General features: G+C 32.4%; 2 protein-coding genes across 2 annotated transcripts; both read right to left on the bottom strand.

The window, feature by feature from the left end:
- Window positions 1–576: 576 nt before the first annotated feature.
- Window positions 577–7,892, bottom strand: LOC130823950 (uncharacterized). Its single transcript, XM_057688782.1, has 9 exons — window positions 7,745–7,892; window positions 7,009–7,228; window positions 6,818–6,906; window positions 6,602–6,740; window positions 4,883–4,957; window positions 4,261–4,382; window positions 4,028–4,103; window positions 3,527–3,586; window positions 577–1,248 (listed from the first exon to the last, which is right to left on the bottom strand). The coding sequence occupies exons 2-9, from the start codon at window positions 7,129–7,131 to the stop codon at window positions 1,120–1,122; spliced, it is 813 nt and encodes a 270-aa protein (XP_057544765.1). The 5' UTR covers window positions 7,132–7,228; window positions 7,745–7,892; the 3' UTR covers window positions 577–1,119.
- Window positions 7,893–11,302: 3,410 nt separating this feature from the next.
- Window positions 11,303–27,722, bottom strand: LOC130824219 (uncharacterized). The gene is made up of 4 exons (XM_057689128.1): window positions 27,596–27,722; window positions 27,194–27,336; window positions 12,177–12,283; window positions 11,303–11,705 (listed from the first exon to the last, which is right to left on the bottom strand). Exons 2-4 carry the CDS (start codon window positions 27,305–27,307, stop codon window positions 11,456–11,458), a joined length of 471 nt encoding a protein of 156 aa, XP_057545111.1. The 5' UTR covers window positions 27,308–27,336; window positions 27,596–27,722; the 3' UTR covers window positions 11,303–11,455.
- Between the last annotated feature and the right edge of the window lie 255 nt (window positions 27,723–27,977).

Here is a 27,977-nt window from a genome sequence, read left to right on the forward strand (position 1 = left end):
TTTGATTGGTCTCAAATCTCAATATATATTTTCGTATTCCTAACTTTTTATTATATTTGATTACTTGTAAATTGTAATTATGAAAGTAAATTTTACAAAAGTTCCTTGAGCTCAGAAAAAAAATGAAGTTGTGTTTGATATTATTTTCTTCGTTTTAAAAAAATTAATTTTCCGTGTTTTGTTTTAAGTTTTTGATTTTCTTTTTTTTCTTTATATTTTTTTGACTAGTTGTATCGTTTTTATGTACAAAAAAATATAATTTAGTGCAATTAAAAGGTGCTTGAGAAATCAAATTAGTATATACTTGAGTATTAACTTTTTGAAATTTATTATTCAATTAACATCGAGTATACACATAAGTCCATTTTAGACGAAATGACTAACTCTACTAAATTTGTAATGATTTTTCATAATATTTATTGATTTAAACTTTGTAGTTTAAAAGTTAAACTACTCAATAGAAATATTGAACTTCTCAAGACAAATAAACTAATAACATCTGTGCAAAAAAAAAAAAAAAAAAAAAAAAAAAAAAAAAAAAAAAAACTACTAACATAAATCTTAAAAAGGGGTGAAAGAAAAAGAAAAAAGGATAAAATGCAATCTTAAAGTATAAATTCCTTATAACACGTAAAACGAAAAATAAATTACTTTGAAGCTCTTCAAAAAATTATTCTTACTCGAGGCGTAATTATAACTTTAGGTTAAGAGGGTCAAAAAATTTCACATTAACACGTTTAAAAAATTTGTAACGGGTAAAATGAGGTCGATAACATAGACCTACTCAACCTTCGCTTTTCTATCCCGACTTGCTCACAAAACGATCAGCAGCAGGAAAACTAACATAAGAATACACAAAATTAATAAGATTCATCACATAATCATCAATGAAATATGGATTTGAACATGTACAACAGAAAAATAGATATTTATAGATATTGGGTGTAACTTAAACTGTTAATTTGATGTTGTACACAGTATCTGTGGTTCCAAGGTTCAACTATGTACAAAAGAATCCTATCGTAAGTCAAGTTACTCAGAATTTCCTTTTACTTTCTCCAGACGTTCCGACTTACCATTTTACACGGACTAAAAAGATTGACTGCAATATGGACTCCATCATTGCTTCTTAGCTAAAGTCTTTTTTAATCCTTTCAGTATCTTCCCAAACCACATCAAGTTCATTGCAGCGAGCACAGAGGGCACGACAAATACCAAAAGAAAACCAAACGCGTGCATTTGCATAACCTGGAAATGACCAAAAACACAGAAATCAGCATGTATGTTAGAGATTTAGATAAACGATTGAAAGGAATACATAACAGTTCCATCTTGATGATCAAAAGTTCCATTACAAACTACCTAAAAAGTTAGAAACCATTGACGCTTAATTTAATTCTGAGCATGGTCTATCATGTGCCTATACAAATGTAGACACTACTACTATTCTTGAAATGTAATACTATCTATGCCTTCCATTTTGTTACGACAAAGATAATTTTCTTTATTAATATGTCGTGGGAGAATAAGACAAAAACTAGTGAACGGGTGAAATATATGAATGAGATGGAGTTTTGTGAATTGTGTGGAACTACAATTGAAAATACAAATGTAGTAAAACCTAAGGAACAACTCAAAATAGAAAGTGTAGCAAAATCTAAAGGATAATTCAGTGTCACATGATCACTAATTTTCTTGCGTATAGTGAATCGAAAAAAGCGAATTATATCTATTTTGGGCGATTTCAGGGCTATTTTAAGTGAATCGCGAATTGAAAAAACGAATTAGCTGGCGAATTATTTTACACCGGGACTACTCAAGATAGAAAGTGTAGCAATTCTTATATGATATCTCTATCCCTCTGGCCTACACCAAAATTTTAGAAGAACGATTAAGTAGCAATCAAGCAAATCCCCCATTCACCTTGTTAGGAGTGAAATGGCCAACAACTTATCAACTCTAAACTTATTATTATCAACTTTAAACTCTAACCTTATCAATTTATCAAGAAGAAGCATGCCTCAAGGAGGACCCAGGAGGAAGATCTGGAAGAAAACATGGAAGGAAACTCCAACAATGACTCAAGACGATACAAACTTCTCTTTTTTCGTTACATTAAGAACGGGGTCGCAATACATTAGTTTTGTTTATTCTTTTAGTTTATGTTCCAAGCATCATTTCACATTTCATGATTTGTAAGATTTTTGAATTGATTTTGGTGAATTGCATCATGTCAATTTTTTGAACTAATTTTATGTAATAGTTTTTGGTTGGATTACTGTGTTTAAAATTGAATAATGATTGAATCTTGACTATGAACTTATAAGTTGAGTAATAAGAGGTGATGATTTTGATCTATGATTCAATATTCTTATTCTTCCTACGTTTATAAGCTTATGATTCATGGTGGTGCTATACCGATTGATGCATATCGAAAATCTCTTCTATACATGATGAATTTTGTTTCTGTTGTCTATAAGTTTGTCGTTTAGTTACTCAACTCAATCAACAAAACTTCATCTAAGTCAATAGTTAAGATCATTAAATGTTAAGTTGTAGTTTTAGTCACCTTTTGAGTCAACCGTCCAAGATACCACCTGGATTTTACCATGTGGTATTTGTATTCGAGTCGGTTTATCGGGATTGTTACATCCATATAATAATATTGGTCTAATGCATAGTGACAATATTTTTCCTAATCTTAATGACACGTGACACATCTCAAAAGTATAATACTGCTTGCGAACTGGATTCTCTATAGCACTGAGTCATCAAAAGCATCTATGGATCTCTTATTTCTCAAGGGAATGAACGTGAGAATCCAGGTTTCTTTTGTTTACCAGTCCTTGGAAATCAATTTCTCAAGTGTCTCCAAAATTATTTCCTTTTATTCGATTTAAAGTTGGAAGGGGTGATTTGATTAGATTTTGGGAAGGTCTTTTGATAGGAGTACAACCTTTCATATCTCGTTTTCCTAGAATATATCAATTAACCACTAAACATGATGCTCCCATTAGTGATTTCTATTTCTTTTTTGGAGAGAGAAATTCAAGTGGCATGACCTTTTTTCTTTAGGCATCATCCTTTAGAAAGAGACCTTGAATTCAAATAATACAACAAGAACATTTCACCATGATCTTTTTCCCTAAATTTTCAACAAAAAAATTTATTATCTACCTGTTTCATTATTATCTCTTTTTTAATGTCATAATAGTTGGCCTATAAGTGTTTCTATATGAGGATATAAATCTAACAAGGAATCCTCTTCTCAGCTAAATTCCCTGGATTTAATACTCACAAGCCACTAATTTTCCAGTTCCACGCTACTCAAGTTTACGCAAATACTTACTCGTTCACGTACTTAGGAAATTTATAGGGAACTGATATTAATCAAACAGCTAATAGCAAATGACAATGCATACTCATGAATAAAAGTAATCGCCTTTCCTTAAGTAAAATGCAGACTTGTGACAATAAAATTTTCAAGGTCAACACCATAAATTAGTACACAATAAAATGCCGTCACCTGATCATAATGCAAGTACACATGATAGAACATGTAAACGAAAAGCAGAATTCTTGCCACCTGCGCGCACCAAATTAATGTCAAGTTACAAAGCAGATACAACAAATTCACGGAATTAAGGAAATGATAGCAACAAATTAATAAATATTAGGCCCAAATACTGACTTTTGATTACACTTAGCAGTTTACTTGAGATTAGCATATGACATTTTTAGTCTTTTCACTTAAAATTATGCTTGTATCTTTTTAAAAAGAAAGTATGAAGCCTATTTTGATGAAGAAAATTTTTATCAATGAAGAAGCCAAGAGATACAGTCATGGGAAGAGGGATCCCGGATACACATTAAAATTGTCTTCAATGCAACACACCTGTCGTTTCAACATAGATATAAAGCCCGAGTTCTAAGAAAATCCTGGACTCCTGGTACTCTCCTCAATTCTTTAAAGCCGAAAAGAGCAAAAAGAATATAACCCTCAGAAGTAAGAAAGAGATGCACTCACCAACCAAGCAAAAAAAATCACGATTCCGTTAATAAGATATGCATGGGATCGCTTCAATCCAACAGTATCTAGAAACCTTCATAGAAAAAGCAAGAAAGTCTGAAGCAACCACAAAAACAGTTATGACAAAGCCTTAATCATAACAATAGGAGGTTGGCTACTTGAACTAAAACAAACAATATTGCGTCAGTAGCAACCACTAATAATATATAAAAACTGTGTAAGGGGATTACCAACGCATATTAATTTCAGGTGTTGTCACTTCAGAAATGAGGACCATGAAAGTATAAAGTTGTCCTTCCCCAGAGAACATAGCATAAGCAACAGCAATTCCAGAAAGAGAGTGGTGTATAACCTGGACAAAAAGAGATCACCTGTGAGAGAAGTATGACATATAAAATGATCAACTCAACCTAGGATTTTGCATCAAAGATAAACAATGTTGAAGATCTGATAACATCCGACATTCAAAGAAGGCTTGAATTTGGAATTTCAACAACCCAGTCCCTCAAGAAACAAACATACTCATCTCTGAGACACAAAGGTTCCTCAAAGGGCTGGCCATTCCTCAGAAGCCAGCCCCTCCAAGATGATCAACTCTGAATCTCAGGCTGAGGCTGAGTCTTAGGCTTAAGCTTAAGATAAATTTTTCTTTAGAATTTGAGTTAAAAGCCTATTATAAAACAAGCAGAAATTAATCCCGTCTTTTCTCCCAAACAAAAATAAAAAGAAGATAGCATACTATGCTCTTGACAGTTTATTTCATAAATTGACAAAACAGAAAACACATAAAAGACCAAAGGAAGACAGAGAGAGAAGAGAAGGAAATAATGAGAGCAAGAAAAGAAGACTTACGTACTCCATTCCACCCAAAGAAGGATAAAGCCACATGATCATTGCAAGGTCTGCAATAAAGTAGCCCACAGACACCTGTCAAATTCCATATCCAAATCCCAAGTTACTGCAAACAGTAACGAATTTCAATAGCAGGAAAAAAAATGCAATTCTCCTAAATGTTGCAAACACTTTTTAGAAGTTACAAATTTTGCAGATCATTGCTTCGAGCCAGCATTTTTTATATTTTTATTTTGAACATATAAGAAAATTAACCCAAGAGGGAAGCCTATACAATGAAAAGGTGTATTCTACTAGAAACTGCTCGTCCCTCTCTTCTTATATTGAAATTACATGTAATAAAATGGGGATAGCTAAAGCTCTTACAACCAGGAGGAACAAGAGGTAGATAAGTGAATAACAGAAACACCTCCCCTAGATAGGCAGATAGGAGTATAGAACAACTATGTCAAAAAGGAAGAAATAAGGATAAAAACCAACATTCAAAGTGGATAGTCACCGCTCACCATATGAATTGATATACAATGCCCAATGGCAGCTTCTCTGACCCATTAAGTCATCCAAAATTAAGTCCAATTTTAGTATAAACTAGTAAATTATTTTACAGGTGGCACAGTTCGGAAAGCCTTAACTTTTTTAGTAGGATACAAGTAGATAAGCACGGTAAGTTCTGTTAGCAAAGCGCAATAGATCACCCCATGGAAGACCCATCTCTGATTTTATACTTTCCTGTTACTGTGTCAATTCGAAAGTTGTACAATAAGTTATAAAATGGGAGAGACACCCTAAGGCACAGAGGCAGAGCAACACCAGAACAAAGTTGCTAGCCCAAAAGAAAACCCTAAGCTTTTGGTGCACATCCTTTAGCGCCTCGGCTCTAAACCTTTATGCGCCTCATCTTCTATGAGGCTCAAAGTAGTGTGTTCCTCATACTTTTGAAATAAGGTTGTGCACATGTACACTTGTAACTGCAACAGGTAACACGTTGATGGTAGAATAACAAACTATCCGAGGGGAAATTCTTGACATGGTGGACCTTCCACAGCCCATCCCATTTCCACTCTTACATTTACCAATTAAATTAACAAGGAGTGCATCAATAGAAGAGAAACAACTAAGAAGATCAGAGCAAACACCAGACAAGATGAAGCTAAATAGCATTAGCAGAAAGATATGTAAGAAGGGGAACAGCTAAAAACAGCACTTTTTATGGGTTTTTATGGGTTTATGTGAGCATCGAAAACAAGAAAAAGACATGAACTTTGACATATTAACCTCAATGACAACTAAAATCAAAGAACACTAAGAATTATTATTCAATATAAAATGAGATTAAAACCTAGCAAGGAGTTACCACAAAAGATGGAGCACAAAGAACCAAGCTTGGTTTGCAAAGATCAATCAAACAAAAACCTTTGACTAATAAATAGCATAAGGTGCACGAGTTATAAAAAGTGGCACGCCGAGGCTGAGGGACTGTGACTCACCTCAGGCGTGCGCTTAAAAAAAATGCATGCCAAAACATGTAATATTTTCAATTTGTTGTTATGCCTCGATCCTCGTGTTCCTTTATGCTCGCCTCATGCATCTTTTGAGCTACGCTAGTCAGGACTTACAAAAACGTTTTTCTCCTCCCACATGAGGGCGTCCTTTATTATCCACGCCACTTTTCAAAACCCCAACTAATAATATATGCTTGCAAAATGTAAAAGCACTTACTCCTAGAGTAAACGTTGAAAGTGCTGAGCTGCGAAATGTGACGAAGCCATTTGTTTGATAGTCAGCATACAAGTCCGACCAGAAAACAAAATACAAAGACATAGCTGCAATAAAAAGGGCATGGACCGTAGAGATGCCACTGCAAATTGTTCAAAGAGAATTAGAGAGAATGCGGAAACTATAAATTCGAGATAAAAGGTTTTAGTGAAGAATTACCGATTGCTCCACTCAATCCTTTGTACTCTGTTAAGGCCAGCATAGCTCTTGAAGTACAAGGCACCAAACAACTGGGTAAAATTATAGACCTAAAAGCACAAAAGTTCCAACAACAAACCCCACAAGAAAAATCAAGCATCACACTAAAGTTCCAATAACAACAAAGAAAAGGAGTTAGTCTCATAACATACCACTTTACAAACTAATATGCCAGCAACGATCGAAGCATAAGGAATAACAGCATCAGACAACAGGTGACTCTTCACTAGATCAGTGGCAGATCCAGCTATGTGAGGAAATGGGGGAACCAACATTATAAGTTACAAGAATTGAAGCCGATACTCATCCGATTCCCAATTCGTCAATAATCAAAATATCAATCGTAATCCCAAATTCACCAATTACAAAAACCTGTATAGTCAATTCATAAGATATAAGTATTGACCAGATTTTCAGTAATCAATTATAACCAATTCAATCACACACCGGGTGTGATGATGATGATGATGATGAATTATACCCAATTCACTAAATCTAACAATCAAATTAGATTCCAAAAAGAAATCTCATTTGCTACTCAATACCATTAAAAGCATGGAGTTAGAGTATATGAATGATGAATCCAAATTAAATGTTAATTGAACAAACCTCAACATTACTTGAATAAGAGGTTGATAAGGTAGTGACAAAATTAATCGGATAAATTGAAGGGATAATCAAAATGATCATATTCCTACATTAAACCATTCAGCCCAATATAAAAATGTTACACCCCAATCTAATTTCAACATCTTAAGAGAAATTAATTAGAGGTCAATCAAATTCAACGCTGAAACCCTAAAAATCGAATTTGTAATTAAAAAAGGATTAAACAAGAAATTAGGCAAAACAATGCAGATCTACATATAATTGAGAGAAAAATTTCACCAGATAAAAGAAGGAATCAAGTCAGAATGAAATCAAGAGAGTAGAAACAGCCAGGAAGCTTGCGCAGTACATTTAGGCTTTGGTTTTTCTCAAGAAGAGTTAGGGGGGCAGTCACATTGTAAGTATACTCTCGTGTTCTCGTGTATAAGGTGTATCGTCTCAAATAATAATTTATGTTTTAAATTTAATTGGTTATTTTTTATTTTATTTAATAAAAAATTGATAATGATATAATATAATTTTTTGTTAATTTTCTTATAATAATACTAATTATTGATTAACTATGATTAATATTAAATTTTTCTAGAATAATACCAGTTTTAGTTTATTAACTAATTTATCAATTTTTTTCTTATAATCACCTATAATTAAATTTTTAATAGAAAAATATCCTTTTAAGTTTGTATTATTTATGGTTAATCAAAAGTTGGTATTATTGTAGAGAATGAAGTAAAAAATTGTATTATTCATATTAATTTTTCCTTAATTATATAGTAGTAAACCAATGAATTTAATTATACCAGTGAATTTTACTTGCCAATTAGTAGTAACAAGCTCGGATGATTTATTTTCACCAGATACAAAATAACATAAAAACATGGACGAGACGGTCACCTTATGAGACCATCAATTTGGGCCAGCCCAATTCGCGTGTATAAAAACATTTCAATTTTATAGACATCTATCAATTTTGACCTTAAAGATATTAATTTTGAAATTTTAAAGTTGATACCTTTAAGATCAAAATTGAAAAATATCTAAAAAAATAAAAAAAATACTCAAATTGTTGCACGCGTAAATTAAGCCGATTTAAATTAAGATCGGTACAAATCATAGGTATGAATTCTTTTGGTTTAAGTAGTGAGAGATACCTAGTTGAGCAACGTATGGTCGACCTGTTTGGTTGTTTTTCTTTTTTATTCCTCTTTTGGCCAATGGGCGTGGTTTATATGTCTTTCTAGGTGATACCTACAACAATACAAAATGGGGCCTTTTAAGACAAAACAATTGAAATAAGTGTTTGAAGTGGCACAAAGGGACTAAATAATATACTTCCTCCGGTTACCGATAATAATATTTTTCTACACAGCATGTCACATTTAATAGCAAGTATTATGGAGTGGAGGAAGTATGAAATTAGGATGAATAATGAATGTTAAAGTAAATTCCAAAAATATTGGACGTTAAATGTCAAAATTTATTGAAGTTTAAAGGCACATTCAAATCTGCTTCATATAAGCCTTATCGATGCAATTAAAATGAAGCGTTTAGAATGGATGAGTAGCCTATTACAAGATTATTGAGTTAGGGAAATCTATATATATACTCATTTACTCAAGTATGATTTATACACATAAATGAAAAGTAACAGAAAAAATACAAAGAATTTATATATCTTTTAACATAAAAAACACCTAAATTAATGATGAAGTATTATAATATAACAAAAAACAATACTCGAAAAAATGAATGTCTTCGATACAAAAAATTTAAAATATAATCTTAAAAGTAATATAACATACTTACTCTGTATAAAAATATTATCAAAAGATGTGATATTTGACAACATAGGAGAAATACATAAGACATTAAAATTAAAACTTTTAATGTCCACATTGTTGGACTATCGATGGAAACAAACAATGGAGTTCAGTCACTTGGAGTATTGTATCATCTCATATAATTATTTTATACAAAAAAATTTGAAAACTTGTATATTTATGAAATAAGCGGACGGGTAGGGTGTGTATTATGTTTGTGCCGCTACCCGCAAATTTAACTTAGTGGGCAGGTATAATCCGCCCAAATACATTTTTTTTTTCAAATTTATTGCCCAAGTCTATTTATTTTTCAAGTTGAGTGGGTCGAGACTGACAAATAGTCAAAACAACTTTATAGACTAAAGTTGAATTTTTTGGATAAAAACATAAAGTTGAGTTTTTAAATAATTAGAGCACCTAACAAAAAATGTTTTAAAAGTTAATTATATAAATAAAATATACTTCTACTACTTAATATTCATATACCATGATCTAAATTTTTAGAAATACTCTTATGCAGATCCAGTTAATAAGTACATCGTAGTTAGTAAGATTACAAATGCAGTGCATCAAATTTTATTATACTACATTTTTATAATGCATATTTAATGATATAAAGACTGAAATATTTTAAAAATTGTGAAAAAAATATTTATTTTTTTTATTTGTTTTTCTCATTTTTTAAAAAGAAATTTCATAAAAAAATTTCCATTATGAATTTTTCTATTTCGAGATATCCTTATGGATAAAAATAACCTTATTTTCTAACACATTTTACTAAAAGGTCATCATATATTTATATTTCTAACCCTAAAAATTACTTGACACTTTCATATTACAGCTAGTCTCTTAAGAGACCATCTCTTTGAAAGACGTATCTTAAGTTCAAACTATTAAATATTAATGTTTACTTACTGTATTCTTAATGCCTACTTACATTATTTTTAATGTTTACTTACCATATTCTTAATGCCTATTTTAAATTTAAAAAATACATAATGAGACGGATCAATTAGAGATGATCTCTCAAAAACACCTGACAAGAATTTGTGTTCATATTAATGGTACTCTTCCCACTTATTATAAGTCTTTTCTCTTTTTACTAAACATTTTTCTTACTCTTTTTCGGATTTCAATCAATATTAATTATTATTTATTACCAAAAAGATCTGATGGAGTAAATAAAAAAACAGAGTAAATTTTATTGTATTTATGAAAAGCAAACATAATACCTTAAAAGCAATAGTAAACTACTCTTTTGTACGTTCCACTCAATTTGTGTTATATTTTGATTAATTTGCCGCATTATTAAGTTTAGTTTAGATATGACTGCATCACTACTTTTCTCTCTCTATTATACTTTTTCTTTCTAACTATTTCATTCTTTTAGACATAAATTCCTCGATTTCGTTGTCTCGTCTCGAAAATAAAATGACAAAGTTACTCCGTGAACATTAAGAGAATTGTAAGTGGCATTTTATTTGAGATATTGTAAGTAGCGCACACTTACTCGGTAGATGTTAAGGATGTTGTAAATAGACATTGAGAATACAATAGGTAAGCATTAAAGATAATGAATAAAGCATTAAGAATATTACAAGTAATCATTTAAGGATACTGCAAATAGGCATTAAGGATATTAATAGTAGACATTAAGAACAAGACAAGTAGACATTAAGGATAATATAAGTAGGCATTAAGGATATACTAGTAAATAGGCATTAAGCTTTAATAGATGTGCAACACTTCTAGCTACATCTAAAGAGACGTCTCTTCTATAGATGATCTCTCAGAAGACCATTGTATCTCTAAATTTGAACTTAATATTAGTCCAAGAAATAGTATGACCATTGAGATGTGCAACTCTCCTAGCTACATCCAAATTTCGAAACATAAAAAAAAGCTTTATCGTAAGCAAAAAAGAGTGTTGTTTTTGACATTTTAAAGGCCCTAGTCAAAATAATTGATACAAGCCTCCCAACAGAAGATTGATTATGATCTTTAATAAGTACTTAAAAAAATAATAAAGACAAATCCTTTTATATTGAAATAATGTTTTTTTTGTCCAAAATTCATCTTCTTTCTCTTCTCTTAAACATAAATTCTTCCTTAAAACGTCAACTATAAACTCATAAATTACATTAAAAATAAACTCTATATATGTCGGGCCTTAAACGGCGATATCCTTACCGGCCCCAGGAAAGGCCCTGACAAAAAGCAGCTCTGAATTACGCTCCCAATTACATTGGAATTTAGCTAATACAAAAGCAGCTCCTACAAAAACAAACACTGAAAGTGCTGATATGCCAATTGTGACAAAGTCATTTGTTTGATCGCCAGCAATTTTTCCCAAACGGAGAACAACATACAAAGACACGGCTCCGATACAAAGGGCAATGACCTTCGAGTTCGAGATGACACTGCAATTTGTTCAAAAAGAATTAGAGGGAACACAAATTCTTGTTTGAAACCGTTTTTATAAAAGAGGCGTCTTAAATGGGTCGGCTTATTATTAATAAAAACACAACTATTAGAAAAACGCGCGCTGTATAATTCTATTTGAAGTTGGTGTTATAACCTATTAAAGTTGATGTTATAATCTATTACAGTTGGTATTATAACCTATTAAAGTAATACGAACTTTAATAGGTTATAACATCAACTCCAAATACCAATTTTAATAGGTTATAATACCAACTTTAGTAAGTTATAACAATAACTCCAAATAGGGTCAAACGCACGCATTAGTTTTTAGGGTTTTTTTTTTTTTTTAAATGTTGAGTCTGGGCCTGGAGAGTTGTCTCTTACAAAGACGGTCTCTCAGGAGAGGCGTTGTAGAGAGAATGCGGAAACTATTGTTTTCGATATATAAGGTTTTAGTGAAGACTTACCGTTTGATCCACTCAATTCGTTGTACTCTGATAAGGCCAGCATAGTTCTCGAAGTCAGGCCCGGCCCTAGGGGTAGGCCAAAAGGGCAACCGCTCAGGGTCCAATACCTAGAACGTCCCAAAATTAGGAAAATCAGGTTATATGAAGATTGAAAATTTGAAACAATTAAGTAATTTTAACAAAAGAAATAAAATAATGAGCTTCGAGTAAACTTAATTCTAAAAATAAACGTCTTTATGTCCGAACCTAAGATCAGGTATTTTCGCAATTATTAACTGCGAACAAAAGAAAGACAATTTCATAACGTTATATGGGACAAAAAAATGAACTGCGAACAAACATGACTTCCATTTTTTGTCCCATCTAACGTTATGACATTGTCTCTCTTTTGTTCGCAGTTATACAAACAATTTTTTTGACCAATTTTTCTGTTTGCTCTTAGTAACCGCGAACATAGCTAACTTTTAGTTCGGACATAAAAACGCTTATTTTTGGACTTAAGTTTATCCAAAGTTTATTTTATTATTATTTGTTTTTGTTAAAAATACTTATTTGTTTCAATTTTTTTTATGAAAATTTGTGTTAAATTTTTTACTGTAAATCAATGTTCAAATTTTTCAAAACCCAAAAGTGGAAAAGGTTTAAATTATAAAATAACTTCCTCGGATAAACTCAATGGCCTTTCTAATTTTATATATCCACTTTTAAATGAAGAGTGACTACATCCAACCTGAATTTGAACTCTATTATTTATTAATTTTTAGTTTAAATTATAGTCCATTTTACTATAATTTCATGGTGAATCTATTACTGAAAATTTTTAATCAAATATAATTAAATATTACATATTATTTAACAATCAAATTTGATTGTGAAAGTAAAGATATTAGAACTTTTTCATGGTTTTTTTCGATTGTTCTTGATATTAAGGGCCATTATTCATAATTTTTCCCGGGGCTCTATAAAGTTCAAGACCATAGTTGTTTGAAGTACAAGGCAACAAACAACTGGATAAAATAATAGACCTAAAAGCACAAAAGTACGGACAACAAACCCCACAAGAAAAATCAATCATCACAACAAATTTTGCAAGAATCCTAAATACTAATAAAAGAACCGGAAATAAACATGGCAACTTATTAAAGTTTTTCTATTTTCAGTAAAGTCATAATTGATTGTGAAGAGTTTTATATTCCTCTAAATTTAAAACTAAATAATATAAATATTAAAAGATTTCATTCCATTAATTCTTTATACCAAAATAAAAATCTCTAAGAAATTAATTGTTTCAAAAAAAATATATTTTATACATAAGTAAAAGAATATTTTAAAAATATATTTTTTTAAACTATTAAATGCTGTTTGAAATAGTTCAAAATTAAAACCAAATATTTTAGTTTAAAAATATGTCCAATTATTTACAAAATTGCCACCTGAATATGTATAACATTTAAGCTTTTGTGTAGTGATGAACTTATATCTCCAGATATTGCTTAGCTCATTATACAATACATTGTTTCTATTATTAGTTGCTTAGTATGTTACTAGTTAGTTTTAGTTCGTTTTAGTTAGTTTGTTTCTCTCTTCTCTCTTCTTGTTTCTTTTCTTTGTAAGGCTCCCTATATAAGGAGTTCTCCTTACATTTAATCAAGCATTAATGAAATAGTTCACATATATTCCATCTATGGAGTCTTCCTAAACCAATATTCTATTCAACACCAATCTAATCCTAAACACTGAATTATATCATGGTATCAGAGCTTGCATACTTCCTCTGATTGTTTTTGTCTTCTGTTAATTCTTTTTTTCAAAACCGTGTTCCTTCGCTTTTTCCTCTTGTTATCTCCTTGTTCTTTCTCATAGCCAATACAACAACATGGATCAAGATGATTTGTGAATGGTACCTAACCTATACCAACCAAAAGAAATAATTGAAAGAGGAGCATGGAAATGTTGCAACAATATGGTGACAAGATGGTTAATTGCTTCTTTTGAGAGGCAAATTGGAAAAAGTATAATGTATTTCAAGACAGCTAGTGCTATATGAGTTGATCTTGAAGGAAGATTTGGGAATCCTTCTTCATCTCAAATGTATAGACTCCAAGAAACAGCACGAGTATTGTTCTTTCAATCTAATCTTTCCCATTCTTTTTGGGGAGATTGTCTTTTATGTGTTGCATACATAATTAATCGTTTACCTCTTTCATGCTTGCATCACATATCACCTTATGAAAAGATTTTTGGTACTGCACCTATCAACACACACCGAAGGGCCCTTGGATGTCTATGCTATGCATCCACTTTGAAACCAGGGAGAACTAAATCTGAACCTAGGGCTAATCTTTTTGTGTTTTTAGGATATCCTTAAGTCGTATGCACAAAAGGCATAAAAAGTCTATGAAGTCAAAACCAAGAAAGTCATTACTACTAGGGATATAGTCTTTTATGAGTTGCATTTTCCGTTCAGATGCTTTAGTTCACCTTTTTCATCCTTTTATCTTCCTGTTAACACTACTCATAGCATCTCTACTGATTTTTGCTATCCTGCTACTGGCGTACCTCTTAATTCTCCTCTCACTACACATACACCGCCTACTAACACACCATCTCCTATTGCCACACAACTTATTCCACATACTAATATTGACAAAACATGTAACACAACAACTCAACCTAGTGAGCAAGTACCTACCCTTCGAAGATCTCTTATAATCACTAAATCTGCTCCACCTTTCTAACTACATATGTAATCTTATTTCTTTTTCTTATCTTTCTAATGTGTCTCAAGTTTTTTTTGACTAATCAAGCACAATGGCATGAACCAAGGACTTATAAAGAAGCAATCTAAGAACCTTCTTGGCAACTTGTTATGCAGAAAGGAGCTGGATACTCTGACCCTTAATAACACTTGGGAGTTGGTTTCTTTACCAACTGGAAAAAAAGGCCATTCAATCAAAATAGGTTTATAAAACAAATCTCAAATCCGATGAAACTTTGAAAAGACCTAAAGCCAGACTTGTGGCCAAATGGTATAATCAAGTCCATGGTATTGATTTCTAGAAGGCATTTTCTCTAGTAGTCAGGATGACCACTGTAAGATGTTTAATAGTTGTGGTTGTTAGTAGGAATTGACTATTTTTTCAACTAGATGTGAATAATGCCTTTCTCCATAGGAAACTTCATGAAGATGTGTCCATAATGCCCCTGAAGGTCTTAATTCTGCTCCTAACTTGGTGTGTAAACTCAAAAAGTCCCTAATATAGCCTCAAACAGACATCAAGACGGTGGTTTTCAAGACTCACACTAAATTGTTTCACCAACGGTACAACCAATCCAAGAATAATTATTCTTCATCAAGGCAACTGATGCTTCTATCTCTAATGTGGTTGTCTATGTAAATGATATTGTCATCACTGATGACAATATTTCCACATCCAATCTTTAAAGTCACATCTTCACAGAATCTTTGGTATTGAAGATTTGGGTGAACTCAATTATTTCTTATAGAAGAAAGGCTTGTGTTAAGTCAGGAGAAATTTACAAATGACCTTCTCCATGACTCTGGTTTACCTTCTTTTAAAAAAGTTGTCACTCCACTTCCTTTAAACATCAACCTTCACTCTAACGATTCCCTTCTTCATCCTGATCCAACCAAATAAAGATCTCTTGTAAAAAAACTCAACTTTCTTACTCACACCCGAACTGAACTCTCCTTTGTTGTCCAAGCCTCAAGTCAATACATGCAAAACCCTACCGAAAATCATTTTAAAGCCTTGCAATTGCATCATACACTTCATTACGTTGCTGCAACTTATTGTTAGACGATTCTTCTCAAAGGCAGTAACTTCTTCAAGCTTAAAGTCTACTCAAACTTTGATTGGGGCGCTTGGCGTCTGAAGTTACTTGGATTGTTCAATTATTGAAAGATTTTGGTGTCACAGATTTGAGGCCAGTCACACTTGAGTGTGACAGCAAGTCAGCTATGCAAATGGCCAATCCATTATCATAAAACAGAACATATTGCCATAGACTGCCATTTTACCAGAGAAAATGTCCTTGAAGGTCTCATTGAGCTCATAAATATTCCAACACATGAATAGTTAGTCGATGCCTTAGACAAAAATTTTGCCTTCCCATCAACACTAATATCTTTTTAACCAAGCTTAGTATGCCAACTTATATATATATATATATATATATATATATATATATATATATATATATATATATATATATATATATATATATATATATATATATATATATATATATATATATATATATATATATATATATATATATATATATATATATATATATATATGCGTGCGTGCGTGCGTGCGTGTGTGAGAAGAAGTTTCAGTGAGAACTGTGAAAATCAATCTGCCTGACAAAATATGTTACCTTTTTTAATAAAAAGATGTTACTATTAGGTAAAAATGTGTTACTTTTTTTAATAAAAAAGATGATAATTAAAGTGTTACTTTATGAAATAAAATATGAAAAAAACTCACAAAAGGTATTGCTTTTTACATAAAAAGATGTCATTTTTCGAAAAAAAAACGTGTTACTTTGTATTATATTTGTTATTTTAAAAAATATATTTTTTTTCTTTTCTAGAAAATAACACTTTTTTTGTTTTGCTAAAAATACCATTTTTTAAAATAAAAGTAACTATCTTTTGGTAAAAAGTAATACATTTGTATTAAACAAATTATTTCTCATAATTCTTATATAAATTTAGTTCTCCGTGAAACTTGACCTGACCCTATATGTAATATCCCTTTTTTTTAAAAATAATAATAATAATAATAATGATAATTAAATTTCAGAAAAAAAAAAAACATAACCCATCATTAACAATAACTTCCAACACCATTAACAATAACTTTCCACTCCTTCCTCTAAACCTTATAACCAACTTCACTTACCTATTATAAATTAAACCAATTAACCTTAATTTCATTCACATTATTACTCACAATCCCTTCTTCTCCTACAAACTACTTCCTTCATCTCCCATTTGCTTAAAATTCAGTCAAGAAAACTCAAGATTTTGATATTAAAGGTATGAAATTTCATCTCTTTATAATATTGTTCTACCAATTTCAATCCAAATTACACATTTTGCATTTGAAAAAAAAAATAATAAATTTATTCCTGAACTTAGTTTTCCGGCGATACGGCAGTCACCGGGATACCACCGGCGTGAGACGGTGGCCACCGGAGCTACCGCCGGCCGGCACCTTCTCCTTCTTCCTTCTCCCTTTCTTCTTCTCTCTCCTCCTTCCCTTTCTTCTTTCTTTTTTCGTGAGTTCCTGGAACTCACTCTCTCTTTTTTTTATGTAATAATTATAAGTATTATTATTATTATTATTATTATTATTATTATTATTAACCCTTATGAATTTTAAATCTTATAATAAAATGAGTTAACTATGTTATTTATATCTTGCTCTTGTACACTACTCTTAAAATTTTAAATTACATGTTTAAAATTTTTCTTTTTTTAAATAAAGTATACAAAATGAAAAAGAGTCTTTTAATTTATTTATTTCGATGGGTTAATCGGGGTATTAAATTGAGATATATCATTTTCTCGTGTAGACAGCGGATTCGTAGACAGAGATTATTAGGAGCGTACGTTGTCTAGAATCGCGTGACAAAGTAATTCTCAATGTCCATCTAATTAGGACTATCCCGTTAGTATTACGTGCTAAGTGATAATTAATGTGTTTAAATGGGTGCATGATTTGATATGACATTATTCTATATGATGTTATGTTTTATATATTCTCAAATTATATTTATTATTATTTTTGTCAAACTTGAATTTATAATTACTATTTTAATAAAATTTATATTATTATTTTGATAATGAAATTAGATACGATTTAAATTGGAAGAGAAGTATTTGTGATATTAATTTTTATTGCCACCAATTGATGTTAAAATGGTGATTTGGAAAATGAGATTTTAGTTGGATATTCTTGAGATATATTTTCGTTGGGAAAATTTATGATCTTAAAATAAAATAAATAATGCATGTTTGCTTATATGTTTGTGTGCTCGCGACTAATTATAAAAATCTATTAAATTACGTAAAGTGTAACTCGAGGGAAATGAAACTCTTATATTTGTTGTGATCCAAGTATAAGGGTGATGAACAGATTGCCCTGTTTGGTTAGTATAGCTGCCGACAGGTATTATTATTATTTCTGATACGTAATACGATGTTTGGTCTTCTTTCTATTTGTTGTGATCCAAGTAGGAGGGGTATGCACACTAGGATTCCCTGAGACTACTCTGCTGGCCTTGAATTATTTGGGGTGACGACCTCTTGTTGAAGTAGGTATAGGGGTAAAGCCTCGGCCTACTGGCGTTCTCGTTCCCTCAAATTAAAAATTGATTATATGTTGCCATTATTAAATATCAAATTAATAAATTGGTTTATGTGATATTATACGTATTGTTTTCTTTTAAACTCAGCTACGTATTATTTTCTAAAATTAATTTCAATTTAATTATATTTTATTTTCTTAAAATCATTTTCGAATTTAATCGTTTTACGGGATGGAGTTGGAATTACTCAATTTCCTGATTTTGGGAGTTTTCCCTTGTTTTTCTTGCATTCTTATGTTGCAGGTTATTGATTGCGTGGAATCATGGAGTGAGGATCACTTAGAAATATAGCTTTTATTATAGTCGTATTTCAGTTTAAATTTTTTTAGTTGTTTAAATTTTATATGGACACAGATTTCGTTTCAGTTTTTTTTATGTTGTAAGACCCTTTGTTGGATAAAAAAAAATTATTAAGTTATTTCTTAGTCGTTAAGCCTTACATTTATTTTATTAGAAATAAATGTGGCGGTAACACTCTCATGAATAGGTTTTGGTTCATGTTTTCCATTAAACGTGTTTTTAAATGTTCGACTTATTTTGAGGGTGTTACAAAGTGGTATCAGTAGCTTAGGTTTGTTTTGGTCAAATCTTAGGGTCGTTTAGGATTTAATGTTTGTAAAGACTTAAATGAAAAATAGGTTAAATGACACAAGGTAAAATTATTTTAAATAATTGAAGTACGTTACAAATAAAAATAAATTATGAGAGTGGGGACGAATGGGTTTATTGTTTTGAAGTACTTCTAAGTACTTCTTAGTAGTGTGTTATTTCTTTTAATTATATTTTTGTTGTCTTTCATTTTTGTTAGATGCCTCGATTCCGTTGCACTGCTAGGAAAAGTGTTAGAAATTTTCGTGATGCACCGTACCACCTTTTTATGAAAGCAGGAGAACCCATTTCCTCATATGTCCATCGTCTCCGTGTAAGCATGGAGAACTGCCACCCAAATAAGTATCATGGCAACTCTGATTATAATACACCACCTAAGCAAGCAGATGCCCTTATTCGAACCTTAAGTGATGTAGGCCTTTATGCCGAACTTAAGAAAGAATAAAACGACATAATTAAAAACGGGAGACCCAATTGGGAAAGGTGTGCGGAAAATGAGAAATGGTTCCTTACTATAAAATATTTAGAAAAGAGAATGATCGATGCTAAGGCGAAGTGGATCTATAATGTATCTGGGAGCTCCTATGACTACGAGGATGAGAGTGACAGGGAAAATGATAACACCGATACCATACCTTATTCAATCTGAAGATGAAGGAAACTATAAACCTAAGGAAGACTATGTAGGAGATCCTGAGGAGGATCCCGAGGAGGATTTTGAGGAAGAGCCAGTTCGAAAGTGATTTTGATGATTACTTGTTAACTAGAAAGATGGGATAGGTTGGAATTTGTTAGCTATAGATTATTTTTCTAGTTGTCTTTATTTATTTTATTTTTTATTTTTTTATTTTTTATTTTTTTTTGAACAATGTTGATTTCATTTATTTTCATTGGATTATTACTTAAAAATTTATATTAATGAATATTTGATGAGTCTTTATGTTGTGTGTGCAAATTGTTCCCTTGTATTTTCTTTCAATCTTGAAGATTCAGAATAACTGTGTATGAACATGATGGAAACATTAGTATTAAAACTCTTAGTTTCTTATATCGACAGCTTATGCAATACCCGAACGTTTACACTCGATCTCGCAGTCGTCAACAAGAAAATAACATGGCCGAAACACCTGAACAATTAGCAGCTAGAGTGAGGGTACTTGAGCAGTTGTCACAAAATATAGGACTATTAGTGCAAAACCAAGCTAACAATATGGACAATGGACATGATGACCCCCAAGCTGTCATGGCTAAGAAGATCGCCACTTTAAAACCCCCTACCTTTGTTGGGAAAGAGGACCCTATGTTATTAGAGAATTGGTTACGTGACATGGAAAAAATCTTTACTGCAAATGGAACACTTGAGACCCAAAAGGTTAACCAAGCTACGTTTTACCTACGTGAGGATGCCGACACATGGTGGGAAACTGAGGGACAAACCATTAGTAATTAACCAAACTTTGACTGGGATTCTTTTAAGGGTGCTATTAGAGGTCGATTCTTCCCTGAACATATTAGGAGACAAAAGTGCAGTGAATTCAATAGGTTGAACCAAGGGCAGTTTATGAGTGTCAAGGAATATGCCCAAAAGTTTAATGAGTATGCTAAGTTTTGCCCTAACATGGTCCCTGATGAAGTTTCTAAGGCCCAAAAATTTGAGGATGGTTTAGCTTTCAGGATACAAACTAGGTTAGGAGGAAGTACCTCATCTACCCTTGCAGAGGCCTATTCTAAGGCGTGTAATATGGAGAGGATCTTACAAAGAGAAGAAGATGTGTTGGGAAATAACAAGAGGAAAGACCAAAGTAATGCAGATAGTCAAAGTAATGATAAAATACCTCGTTTTGGTAACAATGGGGGTAATGGTAGGAACAATCACCACGGGGGAGGACATAACAATAGGAACTACCAAAACCCTAGGCAGAATGAAAACCAGCAAAGGAATGGTAACCAGAGGGCTTGGGTTTGTAAGAAATGTGAGAAGAGTCATTCGGGCTATACGTGTCAAGGCGAACCAATTAAATGTTATGCTTGTGGCGAAGCTGGACATAAGGCTAATTATTGTCCCAAGAGGCAAGAAAGAAACCAACTAGGGCAGAATGGACACAACAAGGGCTATAACAACAATGGAGGAGGATCTAGGAACCACAACTTCAACAACAACCGCTCGAACAATACTCAAATAGGAAGTGATTCAGCAAATGACAAGTACAACACCAACAACAATGGAAACAATGGAAATGGAGGATGCACTTTCAATGGGAGACTCCACGTTATGAGCAAGAGTAAAGCTGAGTCGGACGCCAACATTGTGACGGGTACTTTCCTTGTAAACTCTAAACCTGCTTTTGTACTCTTTGATTCTGGAGCTTCACATTCCTTTTTATCTAAATCTTTTATCGAAAAACATTCCCTTGAACCTTCTTCCTCATGTCAAGCTAAGGTAACCACACCCTCAGGTGAAACCTTTCTCAGTAAGAACCTTTACTTAGGTATGCCTATTGTCATCTCTGAAACCGAACTACCCGTGAACCTTATCGAGTTCAATTTAAAAGACTTCGATCTTGGTTTTGGGAATGAATTGGTTAAAGAAGTATCACACAGAAATCAATTGTGCTAAACAGAGAATTACCTTTAGAGGCCCTAAGGAAAATAAACTAACCTATCAAGAAACTACTTCCGAGCCACCAAAGACCAAGCTTAGCTCCGCCTTAAATCTCCAGACCCATCTTAGGAAAGGCTACCCCGTATGTTTGTGCCATGTAAAGGACACGAGCATGAAATAGGACGAGTTAGGAGAGATACCTGTAGTTAAGGAGTTTGCTGATGTGTTCCCAGATGAGATTCCAGAGATGCCACCTGTGAGAGAGTTAGACTTCAAGATTGACTTAGTTCCAGGAACAGGACCCATTTCAAAGGCACCTTATAGGATGGCACCTACCGAGTTGCAAGAGTTGAAGGTACAACTTGAGGACTTGTTGGATAAAGGATATATCAGATCAAGTGTATCACCTTGGGGAACCCCAGTATTATTTGTTAGGAAGAAAGATGGAACATTGAGACTATGTATTGATTATAGGGATTTAAATAGTGTGACGGTGAAGAATAAGTATCCACTTTCTAGAATTGAGGATCTATTCGATCAACTTAGGGGTGCAGGAGTGTTTTCAAAGATTGATTTGAGATCAGGTTATCATCAATTACGAATTGCAGAAGAGGATATAGCCAAAACAGCTTGTCGAACGAGGTATGGCCATTATGAGTTCACAGTCATGCCCTTTGGACTCACCAATGCGCCTGCTGTCTTTATGGACCTTATGAATAGGACTTTTCAGCCTTATGTAGATAAGTTTGTAGTTGTTTTTATTGATGACATTTTAGTATACTCTATGAATCGAGAAGAGCATGAGGCTCATTTGAGGAAAGTCTTAGAGATTTTAAGAGAGAATAAGCTGTATGCCAAGTTTTCGAAATGTGAATTTTTGTTGGAAAAGGTAGCATTTTTGGGGCATGTAATTACAAAGGATGGAGTAATGGTAGATCCCTCGAAGGTTCAAGCAGTAATGAACTGGCCTAAACCCACTAATGTGACTGAAGTGAGAAGTTTCTTAGGTTTAGCCGGATACTATAGGAGATTTGTGAAAAATTTCTCGAGAATCGCTCAACCTATTACTAATTTGATGAAGAAGACCACTAAGCTTCAATGGGATGAGAAGTGTGAAGCGGCATTCCAAGAGTTGAAATCAAGGCTTACCTCTGCACCTGTGCTGACCTTACCAAATGAAAGTGGAGAATATGAGGTATATACAGACGCATCTAAGAATGGACTAGGTTGTGTGTTGATGCAAGATGGAAAAGTAGTAGCATATGCTTCACGACAACTTAAGCCGCATGAGAAGAATTACCCCACACATGACTTAGAATTGGGAGCTGTAGTCTTTGCATTGAAAATTTGGAGACATTATTTATTTGGAGTAAAGTGCAAGATTTATACCGATCACAAGAGTTTGAGGTTCTTGTACACTCAAAAGGAGTTGAATATGAGACAAAGACGATGGTTAGAACTCATTAAGGATTATGATCTGGACTTGAAGTATTGTGAGGGAAAGGCAAACAAGGTAGCTGATGCTCCGAGTAGGAAGTCAAGTCATACAATGAATGCATTAATTTTAGCAGATAAGTTGTGTGAAGAGATTCGTAGGATGAACTTAGAAGTGGTAGAGTATGGATATGTGGGTACTCAATTGAATGGAATGACGATTGAATCTGATATTTTTGAGGAAATTAGGGTGAAGCAAGTTACGGATAACTGGCTAACTAAATTGAAGAAGTTGAAGGAAGATGGTCAAGCACCTGAGTTCGAAAGTGATGAAAATGACGTAATGAAGTATAAAGGAAGATGGTGCATACCGCAGGACGAGGAGCTTAAGACTAGGATTATGATTGAAGCCCATAATTCCCCATACTCAATACATCCTGGTGGTGATAAGATGTACAAGGATCTTAAGAAGAACTTTTGGTGGCCCAACATGAAGCGTGAAGTTGCAGGCTTTGTGGCGAAGTGTCTAACATGTCAGAAGGTGAAAATTCAACATATGAAACCGGGGGGAAAATTGCAACCATTAGAAATACCTGGATGGAAATGGGAGTCGATTTCAATGGACTTTGTAGTAGGATTGCCAAAGTCAAAAATAGGGAAGAATGCCATATGGGTGATAGTGGATCGATTAACAAAAACAGCAAGGTTTATAGCGATGAAGAATACTTGGACAATGCAACAGATGGCAAACGCGTATTTTCAAGAGGTAGTGAGATTGCATGGTGTGCCTAAGGACATTGTATCGGATAGAGGTTCGAGGTTTCTGTCTAAATTTTGGAAGATGCTACAAGAAGCAGTGGGCACGTTACTAAAGTTCAGTACTGCATTTCATCCAGCAACAGATGGTCAAACAGAGAGAACGATTCAAACTCTTGAGGATTTGTTAAGAGCATGTGTTATGGATTTTGGTGGATCTTGGGAGGATAATTTGATGTATGTAGAGTTTTCTTACAATAATAGTTTTCATTCTAGCATAGGAATGACACCTTATGAAGCCCTATATGGGAGAAAGTGTAGGAGTCTTATATGTTGGAATGATGTTAATGAGTCAGTGGGATTAGGACCAGACATGATTGAGGAGACTACAAAGAAAGTAAGAATGATCCAAGAACGTATGAGGGAAGCGCAAGACCGTCAGAAGTCGTATGCAGACAAAAAGAGGAGGGCATTAGAGTTTGAAGTAGGTGAAAAAGTTTTGCTCAAAGTGTCACCAACCAAGGGTGTCATGAGATTTGGTAGGAAGGGTAAATTGAGTCCTCGTTTTATAGGTCCTTATGAGGTATTGGAACGAATTGGGGAAGTAGCCTATAGATTAGCCCTACCTATGAACCTAGCCAAAGTCCACAACGTTTTCCATGTATCCCAACTCCAAAAATATGTCAATGACCCTTCCCATATAATACAGCCTGAAACCATTGAACTTGATGAAACCCTTACCTTTGAAGAAAAGCCAATAAAAATCTTTGATACCAAAACAAGATGTATCCGGAACAAGGAAATTAAGTTGGTCAAGATATTATGGACGAACCAACAAACTGAAGAAGCCACATGGGAAACCGAAGTTGACATGAGAAAGCGATACCCCGAACTTTTCGAACAGGTACGTTGAGTTTCGATGACGAAACTTTTAAAATAGGGGGGTGATGCGAGTCTATCAAAACCGTTCAATTTTTTTTTAAAACTTCAGTAGTTAACTTTAAGTTCGAGGACGAACTTTTGTTTCAAGTGGGAGTGTATGTAATATCCCTTTTTTTAAAAAATAATAATAATAATAATAATAATGATAATTAAATTTCAAAAAAAAAAAAAAAAAAAAAAAAAAAAACATAACCCACCATTAACAATAACTTCCAACACCATTAACAATAACTTCCCACTCTTTCCTCTAAACCTTATAACCAACTTCACTTACCTATTATAAATTAAACCAATTACCCTTAATTTCATTCACATTATTACTCACAATCCCTTCTTCTCCTACAAACTACTTCCTTCATCTCCCATTTGCTTAAAATTCAGTCAAGAAAACTCAAGATTTTGATATTAAAGTTATGAAATTTCATCTCTTTATAATATTGTTCTACCAATTTCAATCCAAATTACACATTTTGCATTTGAAAAAAAAATAATAAATTTATTCCTGAACTTAGTTTTCCGGCGATACGGCAGTCACCGGGATACCACCGGCGTGAGACGGCGGCCACCGGAGCTACCGCCGGCCGGCACCTTCTCCTTCTTCCTTCTCCCTTTCTTCTTCTCTCTTCTCCTTCCCTTTCTTCTTTCTTTTTTCTTGAGTTCCTGGAACTCACTCTCTCTTTTTTTTATGTAATAATTATAAGTATTATTATTATTATTATTATTAACCCTTATGAATTTTAAATCTTATAATAAAATGAGTTAACTATGTTATTTATATCTTGCTCTTGTACACTACTCTTAAAATTTTAAAATACATGTTTAAAATTTTTCTTTTTTTAAATAAAGTATACAAAATGAAAAAGAGTCTTTTAATTTATTTATTTCGATGGGTTGATCGGGGTATTAAATTGAGATATATCATTTTTTCGTGTAGACAGCGGATTCGTAGACAGAGATTATTAGGAGCGTACGTTGTCTAGAATCGCGTGACAAAGTAATTCTCAATGTCCATCTAATTAGGACTATCCCGTTAGTATTACGTGCTAAGTGATAATTAATGTGTTTAAATGGGTGCATGATTTGATATGACATTATTCTATATAATGTTATGTTTTATATATTCTCAAATTATATTTATTATTATTTTTGTCAAACTTGAATTTATAATTACTATTTTGATAAAATTTATATTATTATTTTGATAATGAAATTAGATACGATTTAAATTGGAAGAGAAATATTTGTGATATTAATTCCTATTGCCACCAATTGATGTTAAAATGGTGATTTGGAAAATGAGATTTCAGTTGGATATTCTTGAGATATATTTTCGTTGGGAAAATTTATGATCTTAAAATAAAATAAATAATGCATGTTTGATTATATGTTTGTGTGCTCGCGACTAATTATAAAAATCTATTAAATTACGTAAAGTGTAACTCGAGGGAAATGAAACTCTTATATTTGTTGTGATCCAAGTATAAGGGTGATGAACAGGTTGCCCTGTTTGGTTAGTATAGCTATCGACATGTATTATTATTATTTCTGATACGTAATACGATGTTTGGTCTTCTTTCTATTTGTTGTGATCCAAGTAGGAGGGGTGTGCACACTAGGATTCCCTGAGACTATTCTGCTGGCCTTGAATTATTTGGGGTGACGACCTCTTGTTGAAGTAGGTATAGGGGTAAAGCCTCGGCCTACTGGCGTTCTCGTTCCCTCAAATTAAAAATTGATTATGTGTTGCCATTATTAAATATCAAATTAATAAATTGGTTTATGTGATATTATATGTATTGTTTTCTCAAATTGTTTTCTTTTAAACTCAGCTATGTATTATTTTCTAAAATTAATTTCAATTTAATTATATTTTATTTTCTTAAAATCATTTTCGAATTTAATCGTTTTACGGGATGGAGTTGGAATTACTCAATTTCCTGATTTTGGGAGTTTTCCCTTGTTTTTCTTGCATTCTTATGTTGCAGGTTATTGATTGCGTGGGAATCATGGAGTGAGGATCACTTAGAAATTTATTATAGTCGTATTTCAGTTTAAATTTTTTAGTTGTTTAAATTTTATATGGATACAGATTTCGTTTCATTTTTTTTTTATGTTGTAAGATCCTTTGTTGGATAAAAAAAAATTATTAAGTTATTTCTTAGTCGTTAAGCCTTACATTTATTTTGAGGGTGTTACACTATATATTAAAGAAAAGAAAAGGCAAAGAAAAGAAGACAAAAATGCAGCGACGAAGAAAAGGCTCAGAACATACCACTGATTCCAGTATAAATATTATTAATATGACAAAAACGATCAAAGCATAGGAATTAACAGCCTTCACTAGATCAGTGGCAAATCCAGCTACGTGCAGAAATAGGAGATCCATTATTATCGTACCCCAATTCAGAAAAAAACCTGCATAGTCAGTTCACAAGCTATAAGTATTAAATCTAACAATCAAATTTGATTCCCAAAAGAAATCTCTGTAAACCAATCGGCGGAATATAAAATGTTAAAACCCTAATTTAATTTCAACATTTTATGAGAAATTAATTAGAGGTCAATCAAATTCAACGCTGAATCCCTAAAAATCGAAATTGTAAAATTAAAAAGAATTAAACTATAAATTAGGCAAAACAATAAAGATCTGCATATAATTGAGAGAAAAATTCACCGGGATTAAAGAAGGAATCAAGTTAGAATGAAATTAAACAAGATTCTTTTTATGATACAATATATATGTGAAATTAAAAATTAATTAAAATAATAGACTGGTTCAAACTTCAAAGTTTGCTATTGAAGAAGACTTCATGAATTGGTTGACAAATTGTAGAAAATTCTATTCAATAACGGTTATTTGCAAATAATTATATAATATAATGATATAAATTATATTAAAATAAACAAAATATAAAAAAATTAAAAAATCTCTAAAGCCCTCTTATAAAATATAGAGGTATAAACGTATTTTTTTTACTTTTTTAAAAATTGTTATTTACCTCTATATATATATATATATATATATATATATATATATATATATATATATATATATA

Source organism: Amaranthus tricolor, chromosome 9 (assembly GCF_026212465.1).
Source record: "Amaranthus tricolor cultivar Red isolate AtriRed21 chromosome 9, ASM2621246v1, whole genome shotgun sequence".
NCBI classification, from domain to species: domain Eukaryota; kingdom Viridiplantae; phylum Streptophyta; class Magnoliopsida; order Caryophyllales; family Amaranthaceae; genus Amaranthus; species Amaranthus tricolor.